Genomic DNA, 17662 nt, shown 5'->3' on the forward strand with positions numbered 1-17662 from the left:
TTGAGTAGAAGCACCTTTTGAGCTAGTACAGCCATGAGTCTTCATGGGAATGATGCAACAAGTTTTTCACACCTGGATTTGGGGATCCTCTGCCATTCTTCCTTGCAGATCCTCTCAACTTCCATCAGGTTGGATGGTGAACATTGGTGGACAGCCATTTTCAGGTGTCTGCAAAGATGCTCAGTTGGGTTTAGGTCAGGGCTCTGGCTGGACCAGTCAAGAATGGTCACAGAGTTGTTCTGAAGCCATTCCTTCGTTATTTTAGCTGTGTGCTTGGGGTCATTGTCTTGTTGGAAGGTGAACCGTCGGCTAAAGGTACCGTCACACTGAACGATATCGTTAACGATATCGTTGCTTTTTGTGACGTAGCAACGATATCGTTAACTAAATCGTTCTGTGTGACAGCGACCAACGATCAGGCCCCTGCTGGGAGATCGTTGGTCGCTGGAAAAAGTCCAGCACTTTATTTTGTCGCTGGATCTCCCGCTGACATCGCTGAATCGGCGTGTGTGACGCCGATTCAGCGATGTCGTCACTGGTAACCAGGGTAAACATCCTGTTACTAAGCGCAGGGCCGCGCTTAGTAACCCGATGTTTACCCTGGTTACCAGCGTAAATGTAAAAAAACAAACACTACATACTTACATTCCCGGTGTCTGGTCAGGTCCCCCGCACTGACTGGTGAGCGCCGGCCAGCCGTAAAGCAAAGCACAGCGGTGACGTCACCGCTGTACTTTACGGCCGGCACTCAGTCAGTGCTGGAAGCTGAAGGCGAGGGACCTGCGCTAAGTAACCCGATGTTTACCCTGGTTACCCGGGGACTTCAGGATCGTTGGTGGCTGGACAGCTGTCTGTGTGACAGCTCTCCAGCGACCAAACCGCGACGCTGCAGCAATCGACATCGTTGTCGGTATCGCTGCAGCGTCGCTTAGTGTGACGGTACCTTAAGTCTGGGGTCCAGAGCACTTTGGAAGAGGTTTTCATTCAGGATATCTCTGTACTTGGCCACATTCATGTTTCCTTCAATGACTACTAGTCATCCTGCCATTGCAGCTGAAAAACACCCCCATAGCATGATGCTGCCACCACCATGTTTCACTGATTGTATTGGGCAGATGATGAGCAGTGCCACACATACCGCTTAGAATTATCACCAAAAAAGTCTATCTTCGTCTCATCAGACCAAAGAATCTTATTTCTCATAGTCTGGAGTTCATGTGTTTGATTTAGCAAACTCTATGCAGGCTTTCATATGTCTTGCACTAAGGAGAGGCTTCTGTCGGGCCACTCTGCCATAAAGACTCGACTGGTGGAGGGTTGCAGTGATAGTTGACTTTATGGAACTTTCTCCCTACTGCATCTCTGGAGCTCAGCCACAGTGATCTTGGGGTTCTTCTTTACCTCTCTCACCAAGGCTCTTGTCCCACAATTGCTCAGTTTGGCTCGACAAGCAGGTCTAGGAAGACTTCTAGTGGTCCCAAACTTCTTCCATTCAAGGATTAAGGAGGCCACTGTGCTCTTAGGAACCTTGAGTACTGCAGAAATTCTTTTGTAATCTTGGCCAGATCTGTGCCTTGCCACAATTCTGTCTGAGCTCTTGGCCAGTTCCTTTGACCTCATGATTCTCATTTGGCCTGACATGCACTGTGAGCTGTGAGGTCTTATATAGACAGGTGTGTGCCTTTCCAAATCTAGGCCTATCAGTTTAGTTAAACACAGCTGGACTTCAATGAAGGAGTAGAACCATCTCAAGGAGGATCACAAGGAAATGGACAGCATGTGACTTAAATATGAGTGTCTGAGCAAATGGTCTGAATACTTCTGACCATGTGATATTTCAGTTTTTCTTTAACCCCTTCATGACCGGGGGATTTTTCGTTTTTCACTCCCCTCCTTCCCAGAGCCATAACTTTTTTATTTTTCTGTCAATTTGGCCATGTGAGGGCTTATTTTTTGCGGGACGAGTTGTACTTTTGAACGACATCATTGGTTTTAGCATGTCGTGTACTAGAAAACGGGAAAAAAATTCCAAGTGCGGTGAAATTGCAAAAAAAGTGAAATCCCACATTGGTTTTTTGCTAGGTTCACTAAATGCTAAAACTGACCTGCCATTATGATTCTCCAGGTCATTACGAGTTCATAGACACCAAACATGACTAGGTTATTTTTTATCTAAGTGGTGAAAAAAAATTCCAAACTTTGCTAAAAAAAAAAATTGCGCCATTTTCCGATACTTGTAGCGTCTCCATTTTTCATCATCTGGGGTCGGTTGAGGGCTTATTTTTTGCGTGCCGAGATGACGTTTTTAATGATAGCATTTCGGTGCAGATACGTTCTTTTGATCGCCCGTTATTGCATTTTAATGCAATGTCGCGGCGACCAAAAAAACGTAATTCTGGCGTTTCGAATTTTTTTCCCGCTATGCTGTTTAGCGATCAGGTTAATACTTTTTTTTAATTGATAGATCGGGCGATTCTGAGCGCGGCGATACCAAATATGCGTAGATTTGATATTTTTTTTATTGATTTATTTTGATTGGGGCGAAAGGGGGGTGATTTAAACTTTTGTTTTTTTTATTTTTTTCACATTTTTTTAAACTTTTTTTTTTAAACTTTTGCCATGCTTCAATAGCCTCCATGAGAGGCTAGAAGCTGGCATAGCACGATCGGCTCTGCTACATAGCAGCGATCATCAGATCGCTGCTATGTAGCAGAATTGCAGGTGTGCTGTGAGCGCTGACCACAAGGTGGCGCTCACAGCGACGGGCAATCAGTAACCATAGAGGTCTCAAGGACCTCTATGGTTACCATTCACAAGCATCGCCGACCCCCGATCATGTGACGGGGGTCGGCGATGACGTCATTTCCGGCCGCCCGGCCGGAAGCGGTAGTTAAATGCCGCTGTCTGCGTTTGACAGCGGCATTTAACTAGTTAATAGGTGCGGGCAGATCGCGATTCTGCCCGCGCCTATTACGGGCACATGTCAGCTGTTCAAAACAGCTGACATGTCCCGGCTTTGGTGCGGGCTCACCGCGGAGCCCTGCATCAAAGCAGGGGAGCTGGCATCGGACGGTATAGTACGTCCGATGCCGGTAAGGGGTTAATATGCAAAAAATTCTACTTTTTTTGCCAAGATGGGGTGCAGAGTGTACATTAATGAGAAAATAATAATAATTTTTTGAATTAACCAAACGGCTGCACTGAAACAAAGAATGAAAAATTTAAAGGGGGTCTGAATACTTTCCGTACCCTCTGTATTCACAGGTGTCACCAGGTAATGACGACAACGATTCTCACTGGCACTGGGTCTTGCTGAGCGCAATGAGATCCATCAGCGAGTGTTCAAGAAAGACAAACCACCAGAACTCTAAATAAACCATGAAAATCCGGATAATATAGTACAAGATACAGTATATATCTTTATTTAATAGCAACAGTAATATTTCAAATGAAAAGTGTGCACGTATCAGGACATTTGATACAAACATTATATATAAAAAAATAATATAAAAACAATTGTAATGAATAGTGGACCTACAGGATAGAAATGAATGGCCTCCTAGTTAGGATATTAGGGATCTCCAAAATTTCTTTAAGTGAAACAAACCCAAGTAAAACTTAATAAAAAAAAAAACTTTGAATCAATTGTTGAATCCCATTGAAAGTGTACTAAGGTAAAATTAAATAAATAATATAATAACCTTGGCAAATGCCAACATGCAGCAGTGTCACATAATAAACGCCCAAACCTCCATGTGATCTTTTTAAAGTGCATAGTGCAAAAAATAAATAATGGAGATCAATACCTTGAGGTGCCACCTGGTCCTTGAGACACACACACCCCGACGCGCATTTCGTAACGAGGTTCCTTCATCTCTGAAAGTTATTATATTATTTAATTTTACCTTCGTACACTTTCAATGGGGTTCAACAATTGATTCAAAGTTTTTTTTTTTTTTTTATTAAGTTTTACTTGGGTTTGTTTCACTTAAAAAAATTTTGGAGATCCATAATATCCTAACTAGGAGGCCATTAATTTCTATCCTGTAGGTCCACTATTCATTACAATTGTTTTTATATTATTTTTTTATATATACCTGTAATGTTTGTATTAAATGTTCTGATACGTGCACACATTTCATTTTAAATATTACTGTTGCTATTAAATAAAGATATACCGTATATACTCGAGTATAAACCGAGATTTTCAGCCCATTTTTTAAGGCTGAAAGTGCCCCTCTCTGCTTATACTCGAGTCAATGTCCCAGGGGGGTCGGAGGGGGAGCGACGGCTGTGACATACTCACCTGCTCCTGGTGCGGTCCCTGCATCTCCGATCTTCGGGCGCTGACAGCTTCTTCCAGCGTTGAGCGGTCACATGGTACCGCTCATTCCAGTAATGAATATGGAACCGACTTCACTCCCAAAGGGGTGGAGTCGCATATTCATTACTGTAATGAGCGGTAACGGCGACCGCTCAATGCTGGAAGAAGCGGTCGGCGACCGGAGATGCAGGGACCGCGCGAGGAGCAGGTGAGTATAATGGGGAGGGGGAGCACTACTCGATATTCACCTTTCCTCGTTTCGGGCACCGCTGTGTCTTCCGCATCCTCTGCTGTGATTCTCCAGTCAGAGGGCTCGATGACGTGGTTAGTCTGTCTGAACGTTAGTGCAGAGGACGCGGAAGACACAGTGGCGCCGGAACGAGGACTGGTGAGTATTGCAAGTGCCGGGGGCCTGAGAGGCGAGTACGTCATTTTTTTTTATTTTTTTTTTAATCGCAGCAACAGCATATGGGTGAAATATCTCTATGCAGCACCTTATGGGGCCATATTCAAAGTTTGTGCAGCATTATATGGGGCAAATATCTTTATGGAGCATCTTATGGGGCCCTATTCAGCATTTGTGCAGCATTATATGGGGGCAAATATCTCTGGAGCATCTTATGGGGCCGCCATAATCAACATTTGTGCAGCATTATATTGGGCAAATGTGTCTATGGAGAATCTTATGGGGCCCTTATTAACCTTTATGCAGTACTGTATGGGGCAAATGTGTCTATGGAGCATCTTATGGGGCCATTATTAACCTTTGTGCAGCATTATATGGGGCATATTTTAATATGGAGCATCTTATGGGGCCCATCATGAACTGTAAGGAGCATCTTATGGGGCCAATCATGAACTGTATGGAGCATTATATGGGGCTCCTGAATCAATATGGATATTCAAAAACACTTAACCTACTGATACCTTAATTAATTTTACTTTTATTGGTACCTATTTTTATTTTTGAAATTTACCTGTAGCTGCTGCATTTTCCACCCTAGGCTTATACTCGAGTCATTAAGTTTTCCCAGTTTTTTGTGGCAAAGTTAGGGGGTCGGCTTATACTCGGGTCGGCTTATACTCGAGTATATACGGTTTATCTTGTACTATATTATCTTGTCCGGATTTTCATGGTTTATCTAGAGTTCTGGTGGTTGGTCTTTCTTGGTATGAGTGGTTCCCACTTTTTTCGGTATAACACTGGGGATAATTTATTTATTATCTAATTATTTTTTCACTATAATTTGTTTAATCATCCCTTATATTAATCCCCAAGGTGTTATCATACTGTTCAGCTCTGAGTGTTGTAGTCAGTACCCTGAGACTCTGAATAGTGGTAACTTTACTACTATTCACAGACATGAGGAATATGGACTACATCATAGCTTCATGGTAACATTTTTGGTAATAAATTTGTGAACTAGGGACTGTCTCTTGTTTTGTTTTTTTTCTGCCTTTTAGTTTTTTTTCAGGTACAGTGGGGAAAAAAGTATTTAGTCAAGCACAAATTGTGCAAGTTCTCCCATTTAAAAAGATGAGAGAGGCCTGTAATTGACATCATGTGTAGACCACAACTATGAGAGCCAAAATGAGAAAACAAATCCAGAAAATCACCTTGTCAAATTTTGCAAATTATGGTGGAAAATAAGTATTTGGTCATTAACAAAAGTTCATCTCAGTATCTCGATATTTGGTTATATATCTTTTGTTGGCTATGACAGAGGTCAAACGTTTTCTGGAAGTTTTCACAAGGTTGGCACACACTGTTAGTGGTATGTTGGCCCATTCCTCCATGCAGATCTCCTCTAGAGCAGTGATGTTTTAGGCCTGCCGCTGGGCAACACGGACTTTCAAAAGGTTTTCTATGAGATTGAGATCTGGAGACTGGCTATGTCACTCCAGGACCTTCATATGCTTCTTATGATGCCACTCCTTCGTTGCCCTGGTGGTGTGCTTGGGATCATTATCATGTTGAAAGCCTCATCCAAGTTTCATCTTCGATGCCATTGCTGATGGAATGAGGTTTGCACTCAAAATCTCACGATACATGGCCCCATTCATTCTTTCATGTACGGATTTCACGGATCAGTCGTCCTGGTCCCTTTGCAGAGAAATAGCCCCAAAGCATGATTTTGTCACCCCCATGCTTCACAGTAGGTATGGTGTTCTTTGGATGCAACTCAGCATTCTGTCTCCTCCCAAAACTACGAGTTTTGTTTCTACCAAAAAGTTCTACTTTGGTTTCATCAGACCATATGACATTCTCCCAATACTCTTCTGGATAATCAAAATGCTCTGCAGAAAACTTCAGACGGGCCCAGACATAATAATAATAATAATCTTTATTTTTATATAGCGCTAACATATTCCGCAGCGCTTTACAGTTTTTGCACACATTATCATCACTGTCCCCGATTGGGCTCACAATCTAGAATTCCTATCAGTATGTCTTTTGAATGTACTGGATTAAGCAGGGAGACTCGTCTGGCACTGCAGGATCTGAGTCCCTGGTGGCGTAGTGTGTTACTGATGGTAGCCTTTGTTACAGTGGTCCCAGCTCCATACAGGTAATTCACTAGGTCCCCCTGTGTGGTTCTGGGATTTTTGCTCACCATTCTTGTGGTCATTTTGATCCCACAGGATGAGATCTTGCATTGAGCCCCAGATGGAGAGAGATTATCAGTGGTCTTGTATGTCTTCCATTTTCTTATTATTGCTCCCACAGTTGATTTCATCACTGTAAGCTGCTTGCCTATTGCAAATTCAGTCTTCCTTCCTGGTGCTGGGCTACAGTTTTGTTTCTGTTGTCCTTCGACAGCTCTTTGGTCTTCACCATATTGGCGTTTGGAGTGTTACTGTTTGAGGTTAACACAATTAACACGATCAACTAGTGATGAGCGAGCGTGTTACGATAAGGTGTTAATCAGAGCATGCTTGGGTGCTAACTCAGCTGTTCGACAGCTGCAACACATGCAGGGACTGCCTAACAAACAGGACATGAAGCTACAGTTACTCGAACATATTATTCGAGCACGCCGAAGACACTGTTAGCACCAGAGTTTGCTCGGAGAGTCGGATAACACCTTATCCGCCGAGCGTGTTCGCTCATCACTAACAACTATGGTTTTACGCATCCAACATTCACAGTTCAGGTATGGACCTTGATGAACAGACCCGCCACAGGGCTCCGGACCAGAACTACTCTACAGCCTAATAAGCTCATATACTGTAAGGTTACGTTTGGTTCAGAAAACCTACTACCTGTACTTACTCTGTGTATATTGCAAATGTATAGCCGGCCTCCATTTTATCATGACCTAGCGTTCCTTTCTTCCATGTCTGTGCCAGACTATCTTTTTAATATATTTTGCTTGTTTTGTGTCTCTAGGACAACCGTTATCAAGTGCGCTGGAGAATACATTATTTTACCCTCCTCCAAGAATAACTTTGAAGTTAAAAATGCCAAAACCCACAGTTGCAGACTGTAAAAACAGTTCTGTGAAAACTGGGAAACGCTCAGGCCTTCTTAATAAGAACAATAGTTCACATCGTGGCCGGGAACTGCAGAAATCTTCGGAGGTCCTCACGAAACACTACTCGCACTTTGCCTCTGAACAAAGAAGGAATGGATTACTAGAGAGTAGTAATCCCCGGATTGAAATTCAGGAACCAGTGACTCGGCAAACATCACGCTATAGGAGCTCAGGTAAACCATTGTCTCTACAAGCTGTAATCCATGGACACTCTTCAAATGGAAGTGGGAAAGTTCAGCATGAACATCTCAAGTCAAGCAAGTCTAATGGGATTTTACGTTCTAGTGCTGACAGAATCCAAAGGGAGAGCTTAAGCCAAACATCTCATGAGCAGGAATCTTTAATTACAACACATCTGCCCAATCCGGGCAATTTTAGGAAGTCCAAAATTGAGCATTATAGTCGATCAATCAAAGAAACCACAAATAGCTTGGTAAGGACCACAGAAGATCAGCGAAGCTGTGAAAAAACACAAAAAAGGCAGCCTGCAAGAGAGCGAATGTGGAGCAAACAGACTGTCGAAAGTCAGTCTTCTGGGACTCCGTATCAGGACAATGATGGCTATTGTCCGGACTTAGAATTAAGTGACTCTGAAGCTGAAAGTGATGAAAATAAGGACCACATGCGACTGAGGAGAGGCAGTTCAAGTCGGGAAAGCCCTAATAGAGACTCTAATAGAAACAGTCGTAACAGAAGCAAAAAGAGTGTGATTCCACACAGTTCAGGACAGAGGTGATGGTTCATGACTCCTCTCAATCCTGTTTATTTTATGCTTGTGCATATTGAAATGCCAAAAAAGTCTACATTTCCAAAAATCCAGTAATAAATGGGAATTATTTTCTTCAATGCTGGGTTTTTAGCCGCAATGCCATTCTTAGCATGGGAAGTAAAGATGAGCGAATCTTTTAAAATTTTAATTCTCCAGCTTTGTCAAATTTTGGCAAGAAAAATTGAGTTGCAATGAATCTGAAAACTCATGTGAACATACTGAGATCTCTATCAAACACTTTTTTCAAGCTATTTAAAGCAAATACAGCCTTAGCAATGTCCAAGTGACCTCAACACATATGGTTATGGCTAACGGATGGTAGTTGTTTATCACTGATCTCCTGTCACACACTATCTGTTATGATTATTCAGTGTTTTAAAGCTTTCCCACCTTATAACTAGTGCTAAGCTGTGAGCGGTGAGTTCTCACTATCCTGATTCACTACTAAATATCTGCAGCATTCCTTGCCTGCCTCATCTTTTATACAGGATATCACATTCCCTTCTGATTGGCTGTATTATACGCTATGACGAGATGTTGCAAAGCATCATTAGGCCGCCTGCTTGGCATCTCCTGAGGCCATATAAGCTTTCTCAAGCTCACACAATCTTACGCTTTGTGAACAAGTGGTGTTTTGCATTTTTTGCACAAGTCAGATAGCAAATTTTTCAAATTCGCTGGGTCCAGCAAGTTTTCTGAAAATGTTACATGAATTAGATTTGCATCTAATCAATTCGCTCATCTCTAATCTGAAGTCAATAATACTCTAGGAGAATGCACAAGTGGCAGCATTGCGTTTTGTCAAGTACAACCGGAAGTAATATGCACAATGACATTTTTATATTGTTTGTAACACAAAAATTTTCTTAATATGAAATACGAACAAATTTGATTAATTTATGTGGAGACAAAGCTCTGTAACATAGTTTAATATGCTTTTAAATATCTTTCCTAACAAGTGAAAGTTTTACATTGTGTAAATACTTTGTTTTAAAGGCAGTATACAGGAATTGCTGGTTGTGCAATGCATTTAATGTAAATGTTTGCCTGTATAACTGCGAGATGCCAATGCGTGAATATTGTTTACAAAAAGAAATGGTAGATTTACATGATTTATCATCATTCTGTTTCAGTCACACTGAAAAAATAAGCTGAGCATGGGGCATATGCATGAAGAATCATTTAGATGATCTGCAGAATTTATCCATGGCAGCTTAGGAAATTAGCACTGAGAATTTACAACAAAACGCACTACTTTCAGTCTACCCAAACAGGCCTTTCTAAGCTGGTGCAATACGTACAATGTGTGAACTCAAAGTCAATAGTTATATAGTTTTGTTTTTTTTTTCTTTTTTTTATTATGGAGCCTAAACTGTCCAATTATGGGGAACACTGTATTTTAAAATTGGCAACATTAGTATAATTAGATCACTGCTGTATTGATTGCAGATGAGCAAATATTTTAGTGGAATTGAATTCTACTTAAATATTATTAAAAAAAAATTTCAATTCGCCAAAATGAATTTGCGGATTCAGCAAAATGGTGCCAGCTCTCTGCCATTTATCTCAACCATAAAGGGTGATTGAGCGGTTTAAAAAATCTATACTCGCCTTAGCGCTCACCTCTCTAGCACCTGCTTTCCTCACAGGTCACCTGTCCAGTTCTTGTTTCATCCTGTTACCGCCACCGAGCACTGAATCCTCTGGCCTCTTCGGGACGGTTTTGTGCATGCATCTGCCAAGTCACGGTGCATGCCATGACCTTGCACGCACTTGCACAGAACAGTACCAGATCTCATCAGCGTGGAGAAGCCTGGAGATTCGGGACTTGCAGTGGGGATTAGAAGATGTGCCAAGGACTGGACAGGTGACAGTGAGGAGTGGAGAGTTATCAGTGAGGAGAGTATAAAAATGTATTTTTTTATATTCAAGGTTTATTATGTGCATGAGTATGGAGAAACCACAGAACATACTCTGTTCTGTTCAATATGCTGACCTGCTCATCTCTGGTATTGATCATTAAGTTTTAGGCCCAATTCTTTGTAAATCATGGTCCGTACCTGGATCTCACCTGTAACTTAGCTTACTTATGCCGATGAGGAAGTTGGCTCAGATTAGTGAGACCCACTGTTGGCACTGGGTATTGTGGTCCGTGTTCGATGGGCATAAACCTTTTTAGATATCGTACTGTGTAAAAGATTTAGGCAGGTGTGGGGAAACATGCTGCAATGTAAGAATGCTTTTAAAACTAAACCAACAAAAGAAAAATCTAAATCATATCAGTATTTGTTGTGACCGCCCTTTGCCTTCAAAACCTCATCAAAGAATCAATTTTTCTAGGTACATTTGCACATCCTTGTTTTAAAGGAACTACCGTATGTAAGGAGAATGTTCCAAACATCTTGGAGAATTGACCACAAATCTTCTGTGGATGTAGACTTTTACAAGTTCTCTCTCTTTGTGTAATCACAGACAGATTCCATGATGATATCAGGGCCCTATTAGGCCCGTATCATAGTTTCCAGGTTTCCTGGTTTCTTATGCTGAAGATAGTTCCTATTGATATTGGCTGTATGTTTAAAGGCATTGTCCTGCTGCAAAATAAATTTGGAGCCAATCGGTCATCTCCCTGATGGTATCGCTTGATGGAACGCTGCAAAGGCCCGTCATGCTAAACTTTTGCGCAGTACTGTATTTTATAAGCAGAGTTTAGTAAGGCTGGTGTTGCCTGCTGGCGTAGGATACAATAATTGTGTTAGGAAGGGAACGCCTCTTAATAAATGTGCCACATCTTGGGCTGAGCATGCATGCGCCACAGAATCCGGTCTACACCGGCATCTTCTACATTTTAAATACGCATTTCCATATAAATAGAAGCTGGCCATGATACATAAGTTTTTCTCCTGCCTCAAAGTACATTGTTATACGTGAAGCATGATGTGTGATCTGTCACGTATGCGCTTTTACATGATTCTGTGCTGTCCTGCAGTTTACTATGACTTTTTTAAGGAAAGATTAAAATTGTGTTTTAATAGCACTCTTTGTAGATAAGAGAGATCACATTCGGTTATCACAAAAACCATCTTAACAGGGTTGTAATTTTAAGGCTGCGACATTGCCAGAAAAATATATTTTATTTACATAAATGCATTTCTGATTTTTATTTAACTCCTACAAATTCATTTTGTGAGCTTACAATTCATTACCATAGAGCCCTAGCCTAAGAAGTTTTTGGATCCATAGTCATCACATTGCTACAAAAGAGTTTTGATTACTTGCGACACCAGCTTAGCTCTTTATCTACGTGTACCATTTTAGGGGGAAAACAAGTTCTAATGTAGGTTTATTCATCGCTACCAATTTTTGCAACCAATTAATGTGTTTTACAAATATCAGTATTAGTATATGTACTCTGTGCAGATTTAACACTAGGCATATCAGGTTTCATGTTTCAAAACAATTGCTTGGAAAAAAGTGCCCTCCTCAATAGTTGTGACAAGACCAGGGTTTCTCTGAGACCTTTTTGATGCATGACTCCAAATGTATACGTATGGATTGATAAAACGATGGGGGAGCTTTCCAGACAACAGAGAAATTGACATTCTAAAGTCAAGAATGATTTCACTTAGACATTTGTGGACCAGAGACGTCTCTTAGGATTTTAGTTTGTAAGTTCAACAGTGTATGGCCCTAGCAAATGCTATAAAAGAACATCTTACAAACATTTACTTGTCCCAATTTAACATTTATCCACTGAATACAATCTATGCATTTTACTACCAATAATTACTGTAACTTATTTACCGTATTTAAGATTGTTTTATGTTTCTTCATACACAGTGCAGAATACTAGTTAACTTTTTTTCTGGAAACAGCAAATTTTTATCAGTCTTGACTTAATCGATTGCTCCAACTAGATAGAACCTTTCCTTAATAAGCCTATATTTGGCTTTCAATTGATGCCAGGATATAAGCACTGGGTGCAGAGTTTGGTGGGAGTGATGGTTCTTGTTTAGTCGGGGAGAAGATGGTTTTATCTTATTGCTGTCTATGGGATAGAGAGCTAATTACTTTCATCTCTTCACTTGTACCTCCACTTGATAGATTTAGGGTTTTTGTTTTCTCTGAAGGTGCTTAGACACATTAGTCTAAGGGCTCACACTCACTGGCGTAAATAAAATTGCTCCGATGTTGATCTAGAAAAGTAGGACGAGGAAACTGGTACCATACGGGTGGTCTGTGTGCTGTCCGTTTTCTTTCTCACACTTATTGATTTGTATTTGCCACTTGCAGCATGCAATTTTTTTTTCTCATCCAGATTCCAGCTGAGAAGAAAATAGCAGATCAGCACTAACTCATTGAAACATTGACACAAGTGCAATACGATTTTTTTTTTTTTTTTTATAGGATTGCACGCGTCCGATTTAAACGCAGATTAATATGAGCCCTTAGGGTAATGAAACTGGATGACTTTCTAACTGTACTGAATATTTGGTGAAAGTGAACAAAGAACATCAGTCTACTCAATGTGACAGTCATTGTCTGGAACAAAATATTTAGAATTGAGAGTCCTCAGTGGTTGATACCTTTTAATGGCTAACTGAAAAGATGGTAACAAATTGCAAGCTTTCGAGACTACTCGGGTCTCTTCATCAGGCAAAGACTAAAACAAATTCTGGAGAATCAAAAATTTATGCACAACACACCACAGAAAAAAAAAACATGGATAAGACAGGTGACATGAAGCAGAATTACCATGAGTGATAAACAGTTATGTCCATAAATATTGGACCAGTTCTTAGATAAGGAATGTTTTATTGGGGTCTGGTTATGGTCCATGTTTTGTTTTGGTTTTTTTTTCTGTGATGTGTTGTGCATAAATTTGTGATTCTCCAGAATTTCTTTTAGTCCATGCCTGATGAAGAGACCTGAGTAGTCTCGAAAGCTTGCAATTTGTTACCATCTTTTCAGTTGGCCATTATAAGGTATCAACCACTGAGGACTCTCAATTCTAAATATTTTTCTATCTACTGGCTAACACGGTACCAAGATATATATCTTTCCTGTGTCTGAAACAAAGTCAGATACCATTTTAAAAAAAAATTCAAATAGGTGCATTAAAAATCTCTTGGTAGGAAACCTCTTTTGTTCTCTTGATCAGATCAATCATGCTTTTGTCTTCACTGAAAATGTATGGCCAGTTAAAACAACCGTAAGTGCCAAATGTCTACGGTGCTCAGGGTGAAATGACACTTCAGCATACAGTCAGTCCGGTGATGGTTGCTTAACCTTCAGTGTACTTATGTCTAATTTGTAGGGCCATCTTAAGGGTTCGACCACACTGGTGTATAACACAGCCAAGTGTCATGTGATGTTTTTTTCGGACAGCACTCGACTGAATGTTTTACCATATGGTAGTGCAGATTTGCGATTATTTTCTCATCCCGAAAATAATCGGAGCGTGCCGCTTGTGGCTCTGATATTTGGATCACCCACAGCCATACAAGTCTATAGGGGTGTGTGAAACATTGGATTGCACTTGGCATGTGAGTGCAGTCTGATGTATGTGCACATAGACAATGGAGAAGATGGAAAAATTAAGTTGTCAATCTTCTCAACTGCTGATCCCAGCCCCCTCTTCCGTTAGTGATACATATCAGCTTTCTCCACTTCTAAGAAAACAATCTCATAAACAAGAAAATAACTACTCGTATAAGGTTATGGCAGATCATGTCAGTCATGTTTGCATCACTTCATTGGGCCAGAGATGGGCATTATTTTTCAATATTAAAAAAGGGGATATTGATAAAACAGTATAAGATCTCTAACCAGATGCAATGTAGCAAGCCCCGACTCATTGAAACCATAAGGCCTCTTATTTCGCAATTATATGTCCTATGATGAATACCTTTCTTCATTGAAATAAGCCATATAACGTTGGTTTTATTTGTGCATGGTATAAGTTTAAAAATTGACCTGAATCCTTTTTCAGTGCAAGTGTTAAATGGAATGTAAACCAGAAAATGAAATTTTTGTTAAATAGGTTTTTATGTTAAATGTATTTATTAATACCTGTTTTATATAGTGAAATAAAGAAAATCTTGCTATTTTCACTCTGGTCGTTAATACCAATACTAGACTCATCCTTCCTATTCATTCAGTAGCCACATGGACATAAGCTGCAGTAGACTGGCTCTGATGCATTGACTGCTACACTACTGTGTATAGAGGCGTTATGTCATTGTGATCCTGCCTATAATGATGATGATGACAGCAGGAGCAGGAAGTGTGAATCTAGTATTAGACTTGGAAAAGAAAAAAGGATCTAAGTAGCTGTGCGAATAAAAGTACAAATCTTTATGCGGTTTAAAGGGGAGTTGTCAAGTCAATTAAAAGGTAGTGATGAGTGAATATACTCGTTACTTGAGATTTCTCGAGCATGCTAGGGGTCCTCCGGGTATTTTTTAGTGCTCAGAGATTGTTTTCCTCACCTCAGCTGAATGATTTACATCTCTTAGCCAGCTTGATTACATGTGGGGATTCCCTAGCAACCAGGCAACCCCCACATGTACTTATGCTGGCTAACAGATGTAAATCATTCAGCTGCGGCAATTGAAAACTAAATCTCCGAGCACTAAAATATACTCTGAGGATCCCCGAGCGTGCTCGAGAAATCTCAAGTAACGAGTATAGTTGCTCATCACTATTAAAAGGCCATGTTCATTCTGATACGTTTCTGACCGATTGTATTGAGTTAAAAATTATATATATATATATATATATACATATATATATATATATATATATAATAAAAACTTTAACTCGACTTAACATAAAAACCTTATTTATTCAAGGTATTTATTACAAATCCACTGTTAAAACACTGACTTAATTTTAATTGAAATGGCTGTCCGAGAATTTTTTTTTTTATCGTTTCAGACTTGACATGATTCTGATAATTGGTGATTCAGCTGGCGGTCTGTGGAGATGATGCTCTAGAATAGTTGTCTACTATGGAAATTAATGGAAATTTTAGTATCTGAGTGCCCTAACGTGTTTTCTTCAGTGCATTGACTGACTATTCACTAAATCGATAAGTGTACTGGCATCTAGACCACCACCGAACAGAACTGTGTGTAGTGCAGCAATGGGGCTCATTCAGATGTTCCTGCATATCTGTTGGAGATCGGACTGCAATGCACGGACTGAGCACAGCTCTCCCGACCCGAGCATGATTGCTTCATAGGAATACATGAAGCTTTCACACACTGGTCGGCATACTCATAGAGTTGAGCGAATTTGTTCGGGTCCCCGCTTTTTCGGCAAGCTATAGTGCTTGCCAAATAAGCTGCAGAGGGAACCTGGATACATGGAGCACGCTGGCTGTGTTGGGCTGTCCATGCATGTGCTGTGACAGTGACACAGCTGCGACACATGCAGCTGTGGCGCCAATCAGCCGGCGCATTCCATATATCCGGGTTCCCTCTGCAGCTTATTCAGTAAGCGCTATAGCTTGCCGAATAAGTGGGGACCCGAACAAATTTGCTCAACTCTACAAATAACCAGTCCGTGTATGAGCTGTCTGATCTCGGACTGATGTGCACGGACATCTGAATGAGCCCTTATTTGGGACTACCACTATGCAGAATGTTAGTGCTTTATTAATGGAAAATAAATGTTATCCAGTAGGACCCAATATAGAAGTCCCAAAAAAATGCTTGATTTATAGATTATGGTTTAATCCAAACTTAGATCTTCCGACAGTATTACATTGGTGCTAAGCTATTGCTGTCTCTTGAAAACTGAGAATACAAACTGGTCAATAACTAGTATAGCCAACATATGAAGGAGCATAATAAAATGGTTTACTCATCTGCAGATCTGTTGTTCCCTGATATATTTGTAAATCCTAATTTCTTTTTTTTGTCGTCTTTTTTGGTCTTTAAATCTATATAAATATGTATATATTCAATTTAAAAAAAAAAACGGACTGAGCCTTTTCTGATGTCCCTGATGTTTTACAAGTACTTTTTCATTAAATTATGTATTTGCCAACATTATATTGTCTGATTTTTCTTTGATCTACATGTTTTTTCATTCTAGTTAAAGGGAACCTGCCACTCCCAAAATGGAAGTTGAGCTAAGCCCACCGGCATAAGGGGCTTATCTACAGCATTCTGTAATGCTGTAGATAAGCCCCCAATATAACCTGAAAGATGAGAAACAGAGACCGTCCGGTCAGGGACCTTCCATCTTCTTACGATCACGTCCTCTTCTTGTCTTCACGCCGCAGCTCCGACGCAGGCGTACTTTGTCTGCCCTGTTGAGGGCAGAGCAAAGTACTGCAGTGCGCAGGCATTGGGAAAGGTCAGAGAGGCCCTGCGCACTGCATTACTTCGCTCTGCCCTCAACAGGGCAGGCAAAGTACGCCTGGGCTGGAGCCGCAGCATGAAGACAAGAAGAGGATGTCATCTTATGAAGATGGGAGGCCCCGGACCAGACCGCGACACCCATCGGACCGCGCCTGGATGAGTATAATCTAACCTATTTTTCTCATCTTTCAGGTTACATCGGGAGCTTATCTACAGCATTACAGAATGCTGTAGATAAGCCCCTGATGCGGTTGGGCTTAGCTCAACTTCCATTTTGAGGGTGACCGGTTCCCTTTAACTAAAGTAGCAATACTGTGGTTAAAAGCATGTTTGTACCATTTAATTCATAGTCTTCAGATCTCCTGTAATCTGTAACCATTTTTGGCTCATAAAAGTAGTTGGAAATTAGGAAAACTTTTTCTATTGTGAAAGCTTCCCTTTTTCCTTAATTTGAACATATTCCTACAGGTGTAGCCATGGTTAACAGAGCAGAAAAGTGCAATCTGCACCTAACTTGAGATCAGTCAATGACTCTTGCAGCGTTGATGACTTATTTGTATACTTCAGTTTGCCTACATATTTAGTTATACCACAGATACAGCCACCATGAAGGTAAACCTTTAAAAGGGGTTGTCCACTGCTCAATCAACTCTTTTCTCAG

General features: G+C 40.7%; 1 protein-coding gene across 1 annotated transcript in view; it reads left to right on the forward strand.

The window, feature by feature from the left end:
• The window catches only part of JADE3 (jade family PHD finger 3), an 86320-nt gene extending 74548 nt beyond the window's left edge, over nucleotides 1–11772 (forward strand). Inside the window, exon 11 of the mRNA XM_069757856.1 lies at nucleotides 7716–11772. Within this exon, the coding sequence (XP_069613957.1) occupies nucleotides 7716–8596 (881 nt within the window). The 3' untranslated portion in view covers nucleotides 8597–11772. The remainder of the gene's footprint in view (nucleotides 1–7715) is intronic.
• The last annotated feature ends 5890 nt before the right edge of the window (nucleotides 11773–17662 follow it).

This window comes from Ranitomeya imitator, chromosome 3 (assembly GCF_032444005.1).
Source record: "Ranitomeya imitator isolate aRanImi1 chromosome 3, aRanImi1.pri, whole genome shotgun sequence".
In the NCBI taxonomy this organism is placed as follows: domain Eukaryota; kingdom Metazoa; phylum Chordata; class Amphibia; order Anura; family Dendrobatidae; genus Ranitomeya; species Ranitomeya imitator.